At 33.4% G+C, this 14597-nt stretch overlaps 2 protein-coding genes across 2 annotated transcripts; both read right to left on the bottom strand.

Moving 5' to 3' along the window:
* Nucleotides 1–403: 403 nt before the first annotated feature.
* Nucleotides 404–4219, bottom strand: LOC18586065 (tropinone reductase homolog At5g06060-like). Its single transcript, XM_007009215.3, has 5 exons — nucleotides 4013–4219; nucleotides 3635–3842; nucleotides 2194–2410; nucleotides 1943–2049; nucleotides 404–815 (listed from the first exon to the last, which is right to left on the bottom strand). The coding sequence occupies exons 1-5, from the start codon at nucleotides 4105–4107 to the stop codon at nucleotides 621–623; spliced, it is 822 nt and encodes a 273-aa protein (XP_007009277.3). The 5' UTR covers nucleotides 4108–4219; the 3' UTR covers nucleotides 404–620.
* Nucleotides 4220–7079: 2860 nt separating this feature from the next.
* Nucleotides 7080–8585, bottom strand: LOC18586064 (putative transcriptional regulator RABBIT EARS). The gene has a single exon (XM_007009214.3). It carries the CDS (start codon nucleotides 8371–8373, stop codon nucleotides 7498–7500), a length of 876 nt encoding a protein of 291 aa, XP_007009276.3. The 5' UTR covers nucleotides 8374–8585; the 3' UTR covers nucleotides 7080–7497.
* Nucleotides 8586–14597: the final 6012 nt, after the last annotated feature.

Here is a 14597-nt window from a genome sequence, read left to right as displayed (position 1 = left end):
AAAGTTTAGCTTCACGGCATTCCTGTTAGGCTGTCACCAGTTTTATGGTTATACAATAATAAGAAGATATTTGTATATGTTATCACTCACATTAATGGCCCAAAATTTCTAGACATTTGAGACAACATGTTGGGAAGATTGCCTAAACCCTTTTTTTATTTTTATTTTTTTTATATTTTACTCATTTTTTATCAACCATATAAGGTGAAACCTACGTTTTAAAATTTTTGATATTTTATTTGATTTTTTATCTTAAGAGTACGAAGGATTTCAATCTCGAGGGAAATGATTTTGATATTGTTTAAATTTCCGATTTGGGTTTTGAAAACGAAAGCCAAAATATGCAAAGATTGTTCATAACCAAGTGGTCGAATGCGAGAACATGATGTGCTGAAGTAGAAAGTTGAAAACTTTGAAGTAAGAAATTTGCCATTTTTGTTGCAGTAAAAGCTGGAAGTAAATAAAAGTTATCAATGACAAATTGTTAACACACCATTGAAATGAACAATGAGAAGGTGATAGTCACCTATGCAACAAGATCATAGGAGCTTATAAGAGCAAAGAGACTGATCATGTGTTATTGCTGAAGATCAGGATGAGAAAGGTGGAGTGTTTTTGTTTCAATCTAGTCTCATGCCGGGATTAAGAGCGTTGACTGTTAATCCTCCATCGACAGAAATAACCTGTCCAGTGATGTAAGAAGAAGCAGGAAGGCAAAGGAATGCTACTATGGATGAGACTTCTTCTGGTTCTCCAACACGTTGAAGAGGGGTTCGAGTGATGATTTTTTCCAATAATTCTTTTTTTTCAAGCAACTGCAAGACAAAGACAGAATTATAAAAGAATCTGTGAGTCTGTCAGATATCATCACAGTTCATGCGTTAGAGAAGTATCTGATCTGGCTGGTATTCTAATATCAAGCCTATGGCAGACAATCAAGCTATGACTCAACTGCAAAATTCTATGTTCTTTTTGCAGAATTAGGAAGCAAATTTTCCCATTGATTTCGCCAAACTTGATGTTTCTTTACATGAAGAATTTGATAAGAAAAGGCATACCTTGGTAACACTAGAATGGGGCCTAACAGCAGTAAATAGACAAAATTAACAATACATCACCACATACCAGGTGACTAATGGACACTAATTTAAGAGGAACAGCCACAGAATGCTTTGCAACATTGCATTGGTGAAGTCACATTGCATAGAGGAATGACGGGATGAAAATCAAATCTTATGGAGAAACTAGCACTTATTAGATGAAATCATCTGGAAAAGACAAGCGGGACGGATGCTGAATTATGTAAGCAGAGCACCCAGAGTGGGGTATAAAGGATTTAAGTCCTCAGCAACAAGAGAAAAAAGAGCCATGTGATTGAGCATTTGAGCCTCATTACTATTTGCTCGACACTATTAGTTTGTTGGGCTCAAGTCAAATTATTGTCAATCATAAAAGACCTGAAACCCCACCTCCAGGGCAGCTGATAGTACGACTAAATAAGTATCAGAATTTAGAAAGGTAAGCTTCTGTGACAAAAGCTATTCCCTTGGCAAGAGAAGAGATTAGTGCACATGCGTTGAAGACCCCACCATTAATGCGCAGTTACTATGGTCATTTCACTATAATAATTGATGATATGCTATTAATAAAGCATCCTAGACAGCAAATATTCCATGAGATAAAAGGAAAGGGGCCTGGTTTAAGCAGAGTATCAATTTTCATTTCAAACATATAAATTAGGAATCCTCTAAAGTGATGAAGAATTGTACTTCTCTGAAGTCAACCCGGATGGAAACACCCTGGATATAACAACCATAAGGCGTTGATGACATTCATAAAAGAAAAATTTGCAACGTTGCCCTCTGAGAGAGAGAGAGAGAAGATGGGGGGGGGGGGGGGTGGCGATGTGTCTAAAACAGTAACAAGAAATGAGAAATCTTACATGTTCTACAAGTGAGGTTCTGATATACCATGGTGCAACACAGTTGGTCCGAATATTATCCTTCGCCCACTCACAAGCCAGATTTTTGGTGAGTTGATTAATAGCAGCTGACAACAACAAATACAAGACAAAGGGTGCTTATGAATTGATCTTACCTACTAAGATTAGGAAGTTGAGGTCGCCACAGAGGGAAGAGAAAGAGAAGGGGAGGGTGAAAGGGGTGTCACACACCATATACGAAGGTAACTTACCTTTGGTTGGTCCATAAATGGATCCACTACCTATATGCATTACACCTGCAACAGAGGAAATGAACACAATGCTTCCTACCTGAGATGCCTTTAGAAGAGGATGGGCAAGTTGGCACAGATGGTACGAAGATTCAAAGTTAGTTGTAATGAGCTTTGAATATTCTTCAGCAGAGTACTCAATTGTTGGCTTCCTGATATTTGTCCCCACATTGTTGACCTAAATCCAGAAGCTCATGCACATTATGCCAGAACATTCTTCAAAACCAATGATATCCAATAGAGGGATGTAATATTGCTAAGAAGCATACTTGTTATTGTAGACAATGGGATGTAAGAGCACTTAGTGATGGGTAATAAGGAAAAAGATATATTGTGATCATAAGAAGGGGGTGGGGGGACACAGAGAGAGAGAGAGAGAGAGAAAGGGGGACGAAGAGAGGCAATTGATGCAATTATACACAAACACACACTTCAGAAATCTCAAAACAAAATATGGTGTACAGAGTCAACCTTTCATCGAGTAACTTCTGATTACTCCTTATAATTTTCAACAATTATTTTAACTGCAACGAAAATCTTTCTGAAACTTCTATCAAATCTCTTCAGTAGAAATTTAAACCCTAACTAGATGACTTGAAACCATACATTGTTATTATCACTTTATGCAACCTGTCTATATCAAAAAAGTTCACTTTGCTTGTTGATTTCATGGCCTCGCAATCTTAATGGTATTCTACATGTTAGAACATGCCGATTCATAGAAACTTTTTACATGAGTGGTTCTAAAAATCCGTAATTTTCTCTGTAAAGAATTTCAAATGTTCTGTGTACTTAATTGTTTAGAATGCCGATTCCCATTATTTGAAGGCTATGCAATGTTGTCCACTCATAACATGCATTATCATCAAAAGCAATGACAGCCAATACATCGTACATGAGAGAAATAGTAGTAGCATTAGTGATTAGACCATTTTCCATTGGTCTACCTATTTGGCCAGCAAAAGCTGTGACTCCAATAGGATTTCACTAATACAACACAATTTCAAGTCTGTAACATAGTAAGAAAAGAAAAAAATACCAAAACATAATTAAAGAGATGTTTGGGAACTGGGGAGAGAGATTGATAAAAATAACCTCAGAACTAGCCATTTTTATTAGCTTATCACCTACAGTTGAATACAGCAAAATGTGCTCCTATAATCAATACAATACAAGCACAGGCTCACCAAGCTCTCCCAAGTCCAAAGTCGGGCACAGGAACATGAACAATCAAGCAGAAGCATACAGTAAAAGAGTAAAGACAGAAATTTGACTCAAGTAAACTCTAACGTCAAAAAACAAAATCAGGAAAATCATTAACATCATTCATAAAAACCCCCAAAAAAAAGGAGATTAATATAAATGTTATTAAGACAAGGCACACATTGGCAAAGACACTTACAAGAATGTTAAGCCTTCCATTGAAAAGAGAAGCAACATTCTCCATCAGCTTCTGTCTCTGGTCTTTGCTGGAAGCATCACAAACTGACCCACTAACCAGAAATCCTTTACCTTCCCATTCCTTCAAACACTTATTCAGTTCAGCTTCATTTCTTGAACATGTGTAAACAGCAGCCCCAAGCCCTGCCAGTTCCTCCACTATTGCATGCCTAGAATGAAGAACAACGAAAAAACATTAAAACCAATAAGAAAAATGCAAATTTGAACATTGGGTCTGATCCAAAATCAAAACTTGTCCACAAAAAGATCTTCAAAACATGGAACTGAATAAGATCATACGAAAAGTGACAGAAAAAGAAAGAAAAGTAAATAAGCCAACCCAATTCCTCGAGTGCCACCAGTGACCAGGGCAGTCATTCCATTGAGAGACCACCTTGATGTTTTGATTTTGGAGCTACAGGCTGTCTCTGCCATGACCCTTTCTTTGGCTTGTATTTTTCTCTCCCCTGCAACTGTTTATCTGGAGTCCGGACTGTGGTTCTTGGTATCTTCCTACTTATTTCACCTTGGTAGCGTGGTCGTCTTTCGTAGGTATCCTTTATTGCGGCTATTGAAGAGGAGAATCTCAATACGAATCTCATAATACTAGTCAAATTCATGCATCTTCAATTGATCCCTTAATTTCCAATTTGTTTTTTTTGAATAGATTTGAATTTCTAACTTTTGATACCAACTATCAATAATTAACAATTTTTTTTTTGTACTTGAGATATAATAAAATCCAAAACTTTTCTTGGATTATTTGAAAAAAAAAAAAGAAAAGAAAAACACAATTACATTGTATAATTGACCAATTAAAGTTGTGACTCATAGACTACATAGTGATAAAACTAAGCTATATAGAAAGAACATATTTGATGACCCTTACCTAATTTATTCCATTCATATATTGTACATTATTTTTAATGGATAAGCAAGGCTTGAAATTAAGATTTTTGTAATTTTCCTTCAAACTAATGTCACAAACTTATATTTTTAAATAAAAAATATATATTTATTAAATAAAAAAATTTTAAAACCGATTATTTTTTTGATTATTCTTATCCTCTAATTAAAATTGTACTTGTTTTGGGCTCGTGGTTTAACTTGAGCCCGGTTTAGTTTTGGGTGCATATAGGGTTTAGGGAGGATCATTGTCAGATAGATTGTTTAATCTTTTAGGGAGGTTTTGCTTGTTTAATTTGCACCCAAAAAAGAAATGATTCAGCTTGCCACATGATTTTCTATTCTTCAGACTAAAATTAAATAAAATTTCTGAAAAAAATAAAAATTTCGTTAAAAATTTTGTTTCGAAAAACTGAAAAAAACCCACTGAAATATTCTGACTAAATTTATTTCATCGAAATTAATGAATTATTTTGTAGCGTCAATAGTTTCTTTCATCCTTTCATGACATCGTATCATTTTCAGTACTTGATTAATGTATATAGGTTTCCACCTTGTTTTGCTGTTCGAGATTAAATCATGAGATTCATTTTTTTTTTATCGAGAGAGAAAAGATGTTTGAATCAACTTTATGAATAGTAAATACATATATTTATCATAGAATTAAATGATCAAATATTACTGTTTGGAAAACGGGGGCATATCCTCTTTGGAGAATGATAAGAACTTGAGAAAAATTTGATCTCAGGTATGGAGGGAAAGGGGTAAGCTCATCTCTGAGTGGGGTGGTACCAAAAGCCCACAAGATTTACATATGAAACAATCAAATGAATGTTTGAGGACCTGAGTATGTAAAAAAATTATACTAAAATATAGTATAAAGTTCATGTATGCAGTTTGATTCTCTAGCTATGACCAACTTTTGTTGATAGGCTACCAAAAAATTCCATGACAACATGTGATTCTTTAAGAAATTCCTAGGCTAGAATTGAATTGAATTTTCTTCAATTGTCACACCATGTAATCCTGAAGATAAAGAAGTGGTGTCCCAAGATCCAGTTTCTCAAGGCACACCTAAAAATGAGAAACCCTTACGCCAGTGCTCAGAATATATCCTCATTCCCTTGACAAGTCCCCATAAATGAAATCTTTTGAAAACAATATAGAAACAGACAGATCATCTCCCCCCAACTCCCCCATGTGCAACCTCTGCCATTTTGCACCTTAAATCCTCCCTACCTCTCTCTCTCTCTCTAACTCAACAGTCAGAGCCTCTCTCAACCGAAACAAAACCAGGCATTTCATGGAAACCTAAGTAAAACCCAACCTATTGCTTTTTTCCTTCTGTTTATGTCGCTGTCTGTCTTTAGAAAAAAACCCTTTGTAGAAAGCAAAGAACACCCCCCACACCCACCTCCAAAAGCATGCAAGAACCTATCAGAAAAAGTAGTAAGCCACCTTAACCACACCCTCCCTCCCCACCTATTCTACAATAGGAAAATTTTTTCTGGGGGGTAAACATAAATTCCTTGTATACACAGCAATGCATCAGTTTGTTTTTTTTTTTTAACATTTTTTTAATCCCTTTTCTCTGCAAAACTCCATTATTAAGTCAACAGTGATGTTTCATCAATTTTCCTTATAAAGTTAAACGTTGAAAATAACAACTATAAAACACTCAGAGACCTCGCCGTGTATCCTGGAGGGTCCATCGGTATCACAAGGTCTTGGGTCATGGCTAACAGGCTAGGGGGTTTTGGTTTTTTCTCTTTTTTTTTTTTTCTAGACTCCTAGTTGCTAGGTTTGGTTGTTGAGAGAGTAATAGCCAGCTATAGTAAACAAAGCAATAGTAACACAAGGACGGGGAAATAGTGCCAATGAAGTGAAATTGTTTTCTTCCTGGTGGCATGAGTTAATTAATAGCTACCAGTATAGTTTATTCAACTTGATTCCTTTGTGTTAGGTGTAGATTTTGGACTTTTGGGAGAGATTGAGAAGAGAGTGGAAGAGAACAGAAGTTTTCAGAATTATTGGTGGGGATGAGAAACTATTAGAAGGTGTAATAATCTTGGGGTTGATGCACAATAAAACAAGGTAAAAAGAGAATTCCTATTGTGATATGTCCCCCCACCTAAGCAGTGGAAGTGACTTATACTGTCAGTTCTTTCACAGGCTTTAAAAGTACTCAACAGTCAAATTCATCAATCCAACTCTTGTTTTCTTCCTCTATACGGTAGTGTTCAGGGTGTAAAAAGGGGAATTATTGGTTAATTTTCCTTATCCTTCTAGCAAAAAACTATTTTTCACCCCCTCCTGCTGCAGCATGTACATCAGCAGATCCGAAGGACAATTTGTCATTGCATCTAGTAAAATCTAAGAGCTCTTTTATACTACCCCCATGGGAAAAATAAGATAGCCTTAAATGAAACAAGTTACAGTTCTCTTCTTTTAACATTCATGAAAGATGAACATAGCTAGAGATATATATATATATTCACATGAAGAATTGCTTCGCAGATAACATCAGACATTGATCATGGAGATCTTTCCTTGTCGAACAGATGAAAGGACACCTGAAGATTTTATCTATAATCATGAAGATTTTAAGTACCCCTTATCATTCCCAAATCATTATCATCATGAGATGGAAAGATAGTATAGGAAGATATACTCAAAACAGAAAAAAAAAAAAAGCTGATAAAACTAAGATGCTACTGCGTATCAGAATACAAGAAAAGTTATTGGAATATAAGCTTTTTTTTTTTTTTTCCATTCTGCTCAGTCTCATTATCTGCACAATACGCCTTCGCCTGTTCTCCAGGGAAAATCAAAGAGATGACATAAAGGGACAAAAAAGAAAAAAAAAGAAGTTAGACTGATGATCTCTTGAGATCATTCTCTTGCACAGTGCACCATGCATTACTTCACCTTTGGTAGAACACCAAGCCTGAGCTCAAGATCCAAGTCCTCCATGGAGCCTGCAGGCTTGAGTCCAAGAACCTGCCACTGAAGAGGAGAATATGTCTCTTCTGAAACTATGAATGGCAGTGTTGAAACAGCAATCTTTGGTCGTTTGCAACTGATTGCCTCCTCTCCACAAGTGATCACAGTTGGCCGATTTTGGAAAAAGACAGGATTCAACCCAACAGACAAATTGGTTTCAACATGATCATCATCAGAATCTAGGCACACAGAATCTCCCCCCCGCGCCAGCTTGATGCTCTTTTCTGCTTCAGGTTTTGAATCTAAAAAAATATTGTTGAGACTTCTTTTTGCAGTAGAATCTGACCCAAATAACTGCCCTTTATGCTGTTCTTGAACAGGAGAAGTAGTACTAAAATTTTCTTGAGTAGATAATACTGAAACCCTAGACGCTGAAAAGGTTGAGGCAGTAGAATTATGGTCAAGATCATCAGTGGAATCTAAAGGGCCAGCCTGGTGTGGTAATATTTTAGGCTCATCAGATGATTTTGGAGATATTTTTCTGTGATTCTGATGATGAGGAACAACAACTTCATTGTGGGAACTGAGAGCAGATTGTTTAAGCCTAGCTCTATCCCTCCTATGGACATTCATGTGACCACCTAGAGCTTGAGCTGACCTGAATTCTCTCCTGCAAAAACTACAAGAATATGATCTAGGAGGCCATATGCATCCCCCCAAGGACCCTGCTGCATCTTCTGCAAAAGCTTTTTCTTCCCACGAGTACTCACTTAAAGAGTTCATTGACACTTGAAAATGGGACTTCAAAATCCGTCTCCTCCTCATCCACATCCAATACTGATCCTGTTCCATTTTCGATTGGTTTTAAAGACCAACAAGAATAATGATGAAAACAATCAATAAGAGATCAGATTATAGACTTTGGAACTGGTTTGACATAAGCTTCTGATCAGTGGAATAAGAGTTGGAAAGAGGTTAATCTAGAAGGAATATCAGAAGAGGGGGTGCCATGCAGCAGGTGCAGGTCTAATATCACTCACATTAAATACATGAGAACTACTTCTGAGAATCTAAAGAGGAAGCAGCTCAGCTGAAAAGGTCTTGTTGCTAGCTTTTGTGGGGTGTGGGGTTTTGCTTTGGCTCATCCAGTGAAGCTACTCCCTTGTTTTTTAGCTGATTTGATACACAGTCATTGTTACTTTGGTATTCTTTTGGGCAATTTCTTCAAAAGGGTCCCATTCTCAGCAACTGCCAGACATTGATACCACATGTGTGAAAGAACTAACGGTCATTAATACAAAGGTGGATATGTAGCTCATTCATTAATCTCGCTGTTTGCTTGGTATACACGACTGAAAGCAACTTTCTTTCTTTCTTTTTTCTTTATCTCTCCCACTTCATGCTTATTTGACAAATGCCTGAAGACCAGAGGAGTCCCGATCCAATTAGAAACTATTTTAGACAAGACAAGGAGGACATGTAAATTAAGACTCACACGAAACATGTTCAGCTTTACTACAATAAATGCACCAGGTTTAATTTACTCTAATCATTCTGTTGTACAGTAACTAAACAAACAATTATGTAATTGTAATGATAAAGTTCAACCTTAAGAACATGTTCGGAATTTTCTATTGCTATGTTTGGTCGGGAGGACTATTTTACGATATAGATATTTGATTTTGATTTTTAAAAACTTGTTCAAAAAATTTTTACGATACATTTGATCGAGATGAATAGTTATTCCATTTCTCTTTCATTCGGTGTGAAAAAATAGAGATAAGGTTGGTTCATGAAATGAAATATTCTATAGAATCGGTAGTCTCCCAAATAATAGCTATTAAAGGCTTCACCAAATAAAATTTTAAAATCTCGTAATTATTTTTCTTTTTTTATTTTTATAAAATAATTATTTCATTTACTCAATTATTTCATTTCATGAATCAAAGACGGTATAGCTGTTTCCTTATTATACACATGAGAATCCACTCAATCTCGAGTTAAAAAAATATGAAAAAAAAATTCATTTCCTTTCTAACCGTTCAAATCTGAAATTTTTAAATTAAAAACTTGAGATTATTATTGTTTGGAATTCTCCGAATGACATAGAATAATACAATTAATAATCCACAGTTTTCATAGTCAAAATGATTGTGAGAAATGTACACCTAGATGAGTTTGATCATGTTCTTCAAACAACTTATTAACAAACAAAAAGAGGTTTATGATTATATATGATCAATCCCTCCCCCCCCCTCCCCCCTCTTTGGATTTTTTCCCCTTTTTTCTCATCAGAATCCTTTGAAACAACCCTCCAAACAAACATAGGAATCAAATGAAATGGGGACAATTGAGAACTAACAAAGCCACCCCATTAACGTATTTGATGGATTGATGTACTACACTTGAAAAGAAAAAAAAATTGGCTTTTGTTGTTGACCAAGTAGTATAGGACCAATTTTTTTTTTTTTTGGTTTTATAATCATTTAAATCATTATAAATCATGAAAATTAAACTGGGTTTTGTTCCTTAGTACTGTTTTGATGTCATATTGACTTTAATTTTGTGTTGTTATGACACTTAGAATTTATTAAGAACCTTATATTGGAACTGATCTATATATCCTTCCAAGTTTTTACTTTTCCTTTGATTTTATTCTACAAACAAAACCAATAAGACCAATTAGTAGTCCAAATTTGTAGCCACACAGCCTTTGGATTCATTATCTTATTTCTTGCTTTACATTAAAGGGAGAGACTGGCTTTAGTAAAAGATCCAATTAGCAATCATACACTTTATACAAGAGTAAAATGGCTCTCTTGAGGGTCATAGTTAATTCGAGACTTTAATTAGAAGATCTTAAGATTTAAATTGATGACGTGATTCTTTAAATGAAAAAATATAAACATTTATTATGGAATTGAATATTCAGACATAATTTAAAATGACACGACTTCTATATATATATTTTTATATATCTATATATATATATATATATATATATATTAAGTTTAAGTGGAATTATTTACCAATCAAGCTGGTAATTAAGCCTCTAGCTAGTTAATGAAAACTGGGTTTCTTAGCTTGATTAGGTATATGAGGAATGACATAAGCTGATCATCACAGGGCCTTATCTTCTTTCTTCCATATCTTTGCTTGAACTAAATTTTGACAACTTGCCACGAAATGATTCCCTTTTCATGCATAGCCAAGACCCATATAACTCCAAAATACACAATTTAATGTATTTATTTCTTCTTTGGGGGAGCTGGGTCAAGCTTTGCATAATTCCAAAAGCTTAAACAATAAGAGAGAAGGAAGATTTATAATACTTTAATAATCTGAATCATTGACTATTGAAGACTTTTCCCCTCTTTCTTTAAGGAAACATTGTCTTGTACCGATAGATTCTACCTAGAATGTCTTCATTCTTCAACTTGTTTGGGAGAAGGCACATTTGAAAATATAGAATCAAAGTTTTATTATGACTTGATTGCAAACCAACAAATGGGTTACTTAAAAAAATCAAATTATATTTATTAATATAGATCGATAATGGAGTATATATAAAATATATATATATATTTGTGACTGCGAAAGATCAAGTGATGACATAATATACAATAATATTTCTAGATTTTAATTGATTATAATTGTTACATTGATCTTGAAACTATAGATTATAATAACTATTTTTGATGCTATTTCTTGTATCATATGACATTTGCTGAGAATTTTTCTGGAATGAAAACACTGACAGACTTGACTATTAATTTGAAAAGCTAATGTTTATATATAGTCATGAATACTAACTATTCCCAAGGACTATAGCACAAGTTTTCATTGATATATATAGATTGAAAGCAGGTCTCTTTCATATTGTATATAGTTTAATGTAAGCTGAGGGAAATGTTAGCTGGTGGGTTAAGCTTTTCAAAGGCATATATTAATATCTTATCAATCAACACCATAGAGAAAGTACACATCAGCATGTTTTGGACATGAAAATATGTATCTTGAAACTGCATTTGATGATAAGATTATTAAAAAGGTTGTTGATGTTGCCAAGAAAGCTGATAATAATAGAGATTACAAGTTAAATTTTGCTCTTCTTTCTTTCACAATTCTTGGTGTTTAAGGGAGTATACAGATCATCATATGCGCACTTAAACATTTGATTTATTGATTAGTGCATATTTTTTTGTTTAAAAAGGAGAGATCGAATCTCTTTCTCTTAATTAAAAAAAAAAATAAACATATATCATCACATGCACCGTGAAGACTAGAGATGTTTATGGATCGAGTGACCTGTTTAAGGTATTAAAAATATGAGTCCGAACCCACATTCAATGTCGTTTTTTAATTATATTTTAAAATTAAAGTAAGATCGAGCTAGATCGGACCCCAAGTTAAAAATTCTGTTTTGATTTTCGACCTCGTTTCAAATCAGGCCAAGCCCTAGGGCTAGACATGAGGGAACCGGCCCTGGCTCAACAAACAGGTCCAATCAAGGCATTAGCCCTTTTCCTTGTTGTTGCCTAAGTTGCAGATTCCAAGCCCATATGCCTCCCTATCGGTCCTATTGCCATCAGCCCTCAGACCGAACCCCAATTGAGAGTTGCAAGACAGTGATAACTAAGCGAGGATACCCTGTTTTCTCTGGAGGTAAGGCCCAAAACTAGGCCCATATAAAATTGTTAGGCCGTTGATAATTACTTTTTGGTCGAAGATTTGGAGGGAAAAGTCAAAGTCAACGAACAAAATTTCTTTCGTTTTTTTTTTTTATGTTGGAATGTTATCGCAGGCTCAACTACCTTGTTAATGTTTTATTAATAAGGAAAATGAAAGCATACATATGGGAGGGTGACATAACCTTACCTCCAAATTTACATGGGCACAAAAAAAAAAAATTAAAGTATAAAGAAGATTTTACTTTACATGCATATTTCTGGATGCTGTCCTAAAGAAAAAAAATCCTTTTTTACAAAATTCTAAAAATAGTGAAAAATGATAATAAAAATAAATTAAGAATACTACTCTTTTACATTTTTTAAAACGAATAATAATCTAAGAATTTCTCAAAACTCACATTTTACCTGGGAAAATAATTAGTAGACTTTGGTGTGTGTACTCATGGTTGGATAAAAAAATTAGCTATTTAGTTCCCTTCTCTATGAATGTGCAAAATTCTAAAGGACATGCCTTTCAAACATTTTCGAATCGACCCTAGCAAATAACATATCTGATGTGAACATTATGGTCATCCTTAATCATCTGAACAGCCACTTTGGCATCCAGTTCTATCCACACTCTCATCACATGAGCTCAATGCATAGGAGAAAGCCTTCATGTAGGTGATGTTTGGTATTTTATAATGCAATGTGATTATAAGTAATGTGATTGTAGAAAAAATAACATTACAGTGTTTGGTATATAAGTAAAATAATTATTAAAATGGATAAAAGATAACATTGCAGCATTTTGTTTACAAGTATTTTGCTGGGAATATAATACTAATTTTCAAAATTATCCCTATTTATTAAAATGCAAGTTTAATATACTTGTATTTTTTATTGTTAATTTTTATATAATCTCATCTCTTAAATATATTTTATTTTTATTTTTTATTATAACCTTATATATTTTATTTTCATTTCTTTAATATAATTTTTTATATTATATATTTTATTTTAATTTCATTTACCTCTATTATATAAATTTTAATTTCTTATATTTTATTTTATTTTAATTTCTAATTCTTATATTATATGTTTTATTTTAATATTTTTTATTTTAATTATAATATTACAAAATGTTTTTAACAAACTAATAAAGTTGAAGTGTAAAAATATCTCTAACAATATTACAGAGTGCAATATAATGCGATTGCATTGATTTTGGACTGCAATCACATTACATCCTTTAGTTGTAATGTGATTGTATTGCAATATTACATTACAGTGGTCTGTTGTAAAATAAATATTGTAATATAATTTAATTAGATACACTGCAAGGAATGGGCTCTCACTTTTCTCATACCAAACGCTATCGTAGTGCCAGTAATTTTGCCTACAATGAGTTATTTGGACCAAGAATGAGAGTACCCGTATGGTTTCTGAGAATTTCGCCACCAACAATTTTTTAAAAATTATCTTTTAAAATACCATCAACATTCAGCTTTAGTTCACCTGTTAATGGTTTAATTTGATATATTATTTTTGGAGGCAGATGTCTCTGTTAATTAAAATGAAAACCCCAGTGTTCTACTATGTTTAAGTATCCCTTCCACGGTCATTTATGTAAAAGATTATCCCAATACAATTATCTCAATAATTTCATAACTCGATATATAATTCTATCAAGATCCATGCCAAGTCCCATACGCTTTTGTCTTTATTATTTCCTTCAACTCTTTCATTTTCTTTGATCTAACCCGGTCAAAACACGATTGATTAATCATCTTTATTATTCATTGACTTCCCTTTATTGTCGTGAAAGCAATATTTTGTCTTTTGAAGGATTGAATCGGCTAAGGGCTTTTGCATCACAAGGAACCAAATCATATGTTATCTAATTTCTATGCATTAAAAAAATTGTAATAAATTTTATACGTAGACAAAATTAAATCATATTTATATGTTTATTTATTCATAATTTATCGTCATTCATACCTAGTTTCTATGATTTTAAAAAAAACCCACAATGAATTTCATAGATGTGATTAATGGCAATGAAATCCAATAATATGTTTTATACTTATTGTTCATAATTTTCCGTCACTCATTTAATTTTTATATTTTTTTTAAAAAATCATAATAAATTTTATATGTGTGATTAACAACAATGAAATTGAATCATATATTAATTTTTTTTTATATTTGAAGAAGAGGAATTCGAACTCTATATTTTTTATTTTGTCATTACTCGTATTTAATTTTTATAAAAAAAATACAATAAATTTTATATGTGTGATTAATGACGCTAAAATTGTTGAATATATTTAACAATTCAGGAGGGGAATATAAGATGGAGGAAGATTGAAGCATTTCAAATAATACTGTAAAGTTAAGTAGTAG

Source organism: Theobroma cacao, chromosome 10 (genome assembly GCF_053813885.1).
Source record: "Theobroma cacao isolate CCN51 chromosome 10, ASM5381388v1, whole genome shotgun sequence".
NCBI classification, from domain to species: domain Eukaryota; kingdom Viridiplantae; phylum Streptophyta; class Magnoliopsida; order Malvales; family Malvaceae; genus Theobroma; species Theobroma cacao.
Note: the sequence above shows the minus strand (reverse complement) of the source record. Positions and strands in the feature narration are given on the sequence as shown.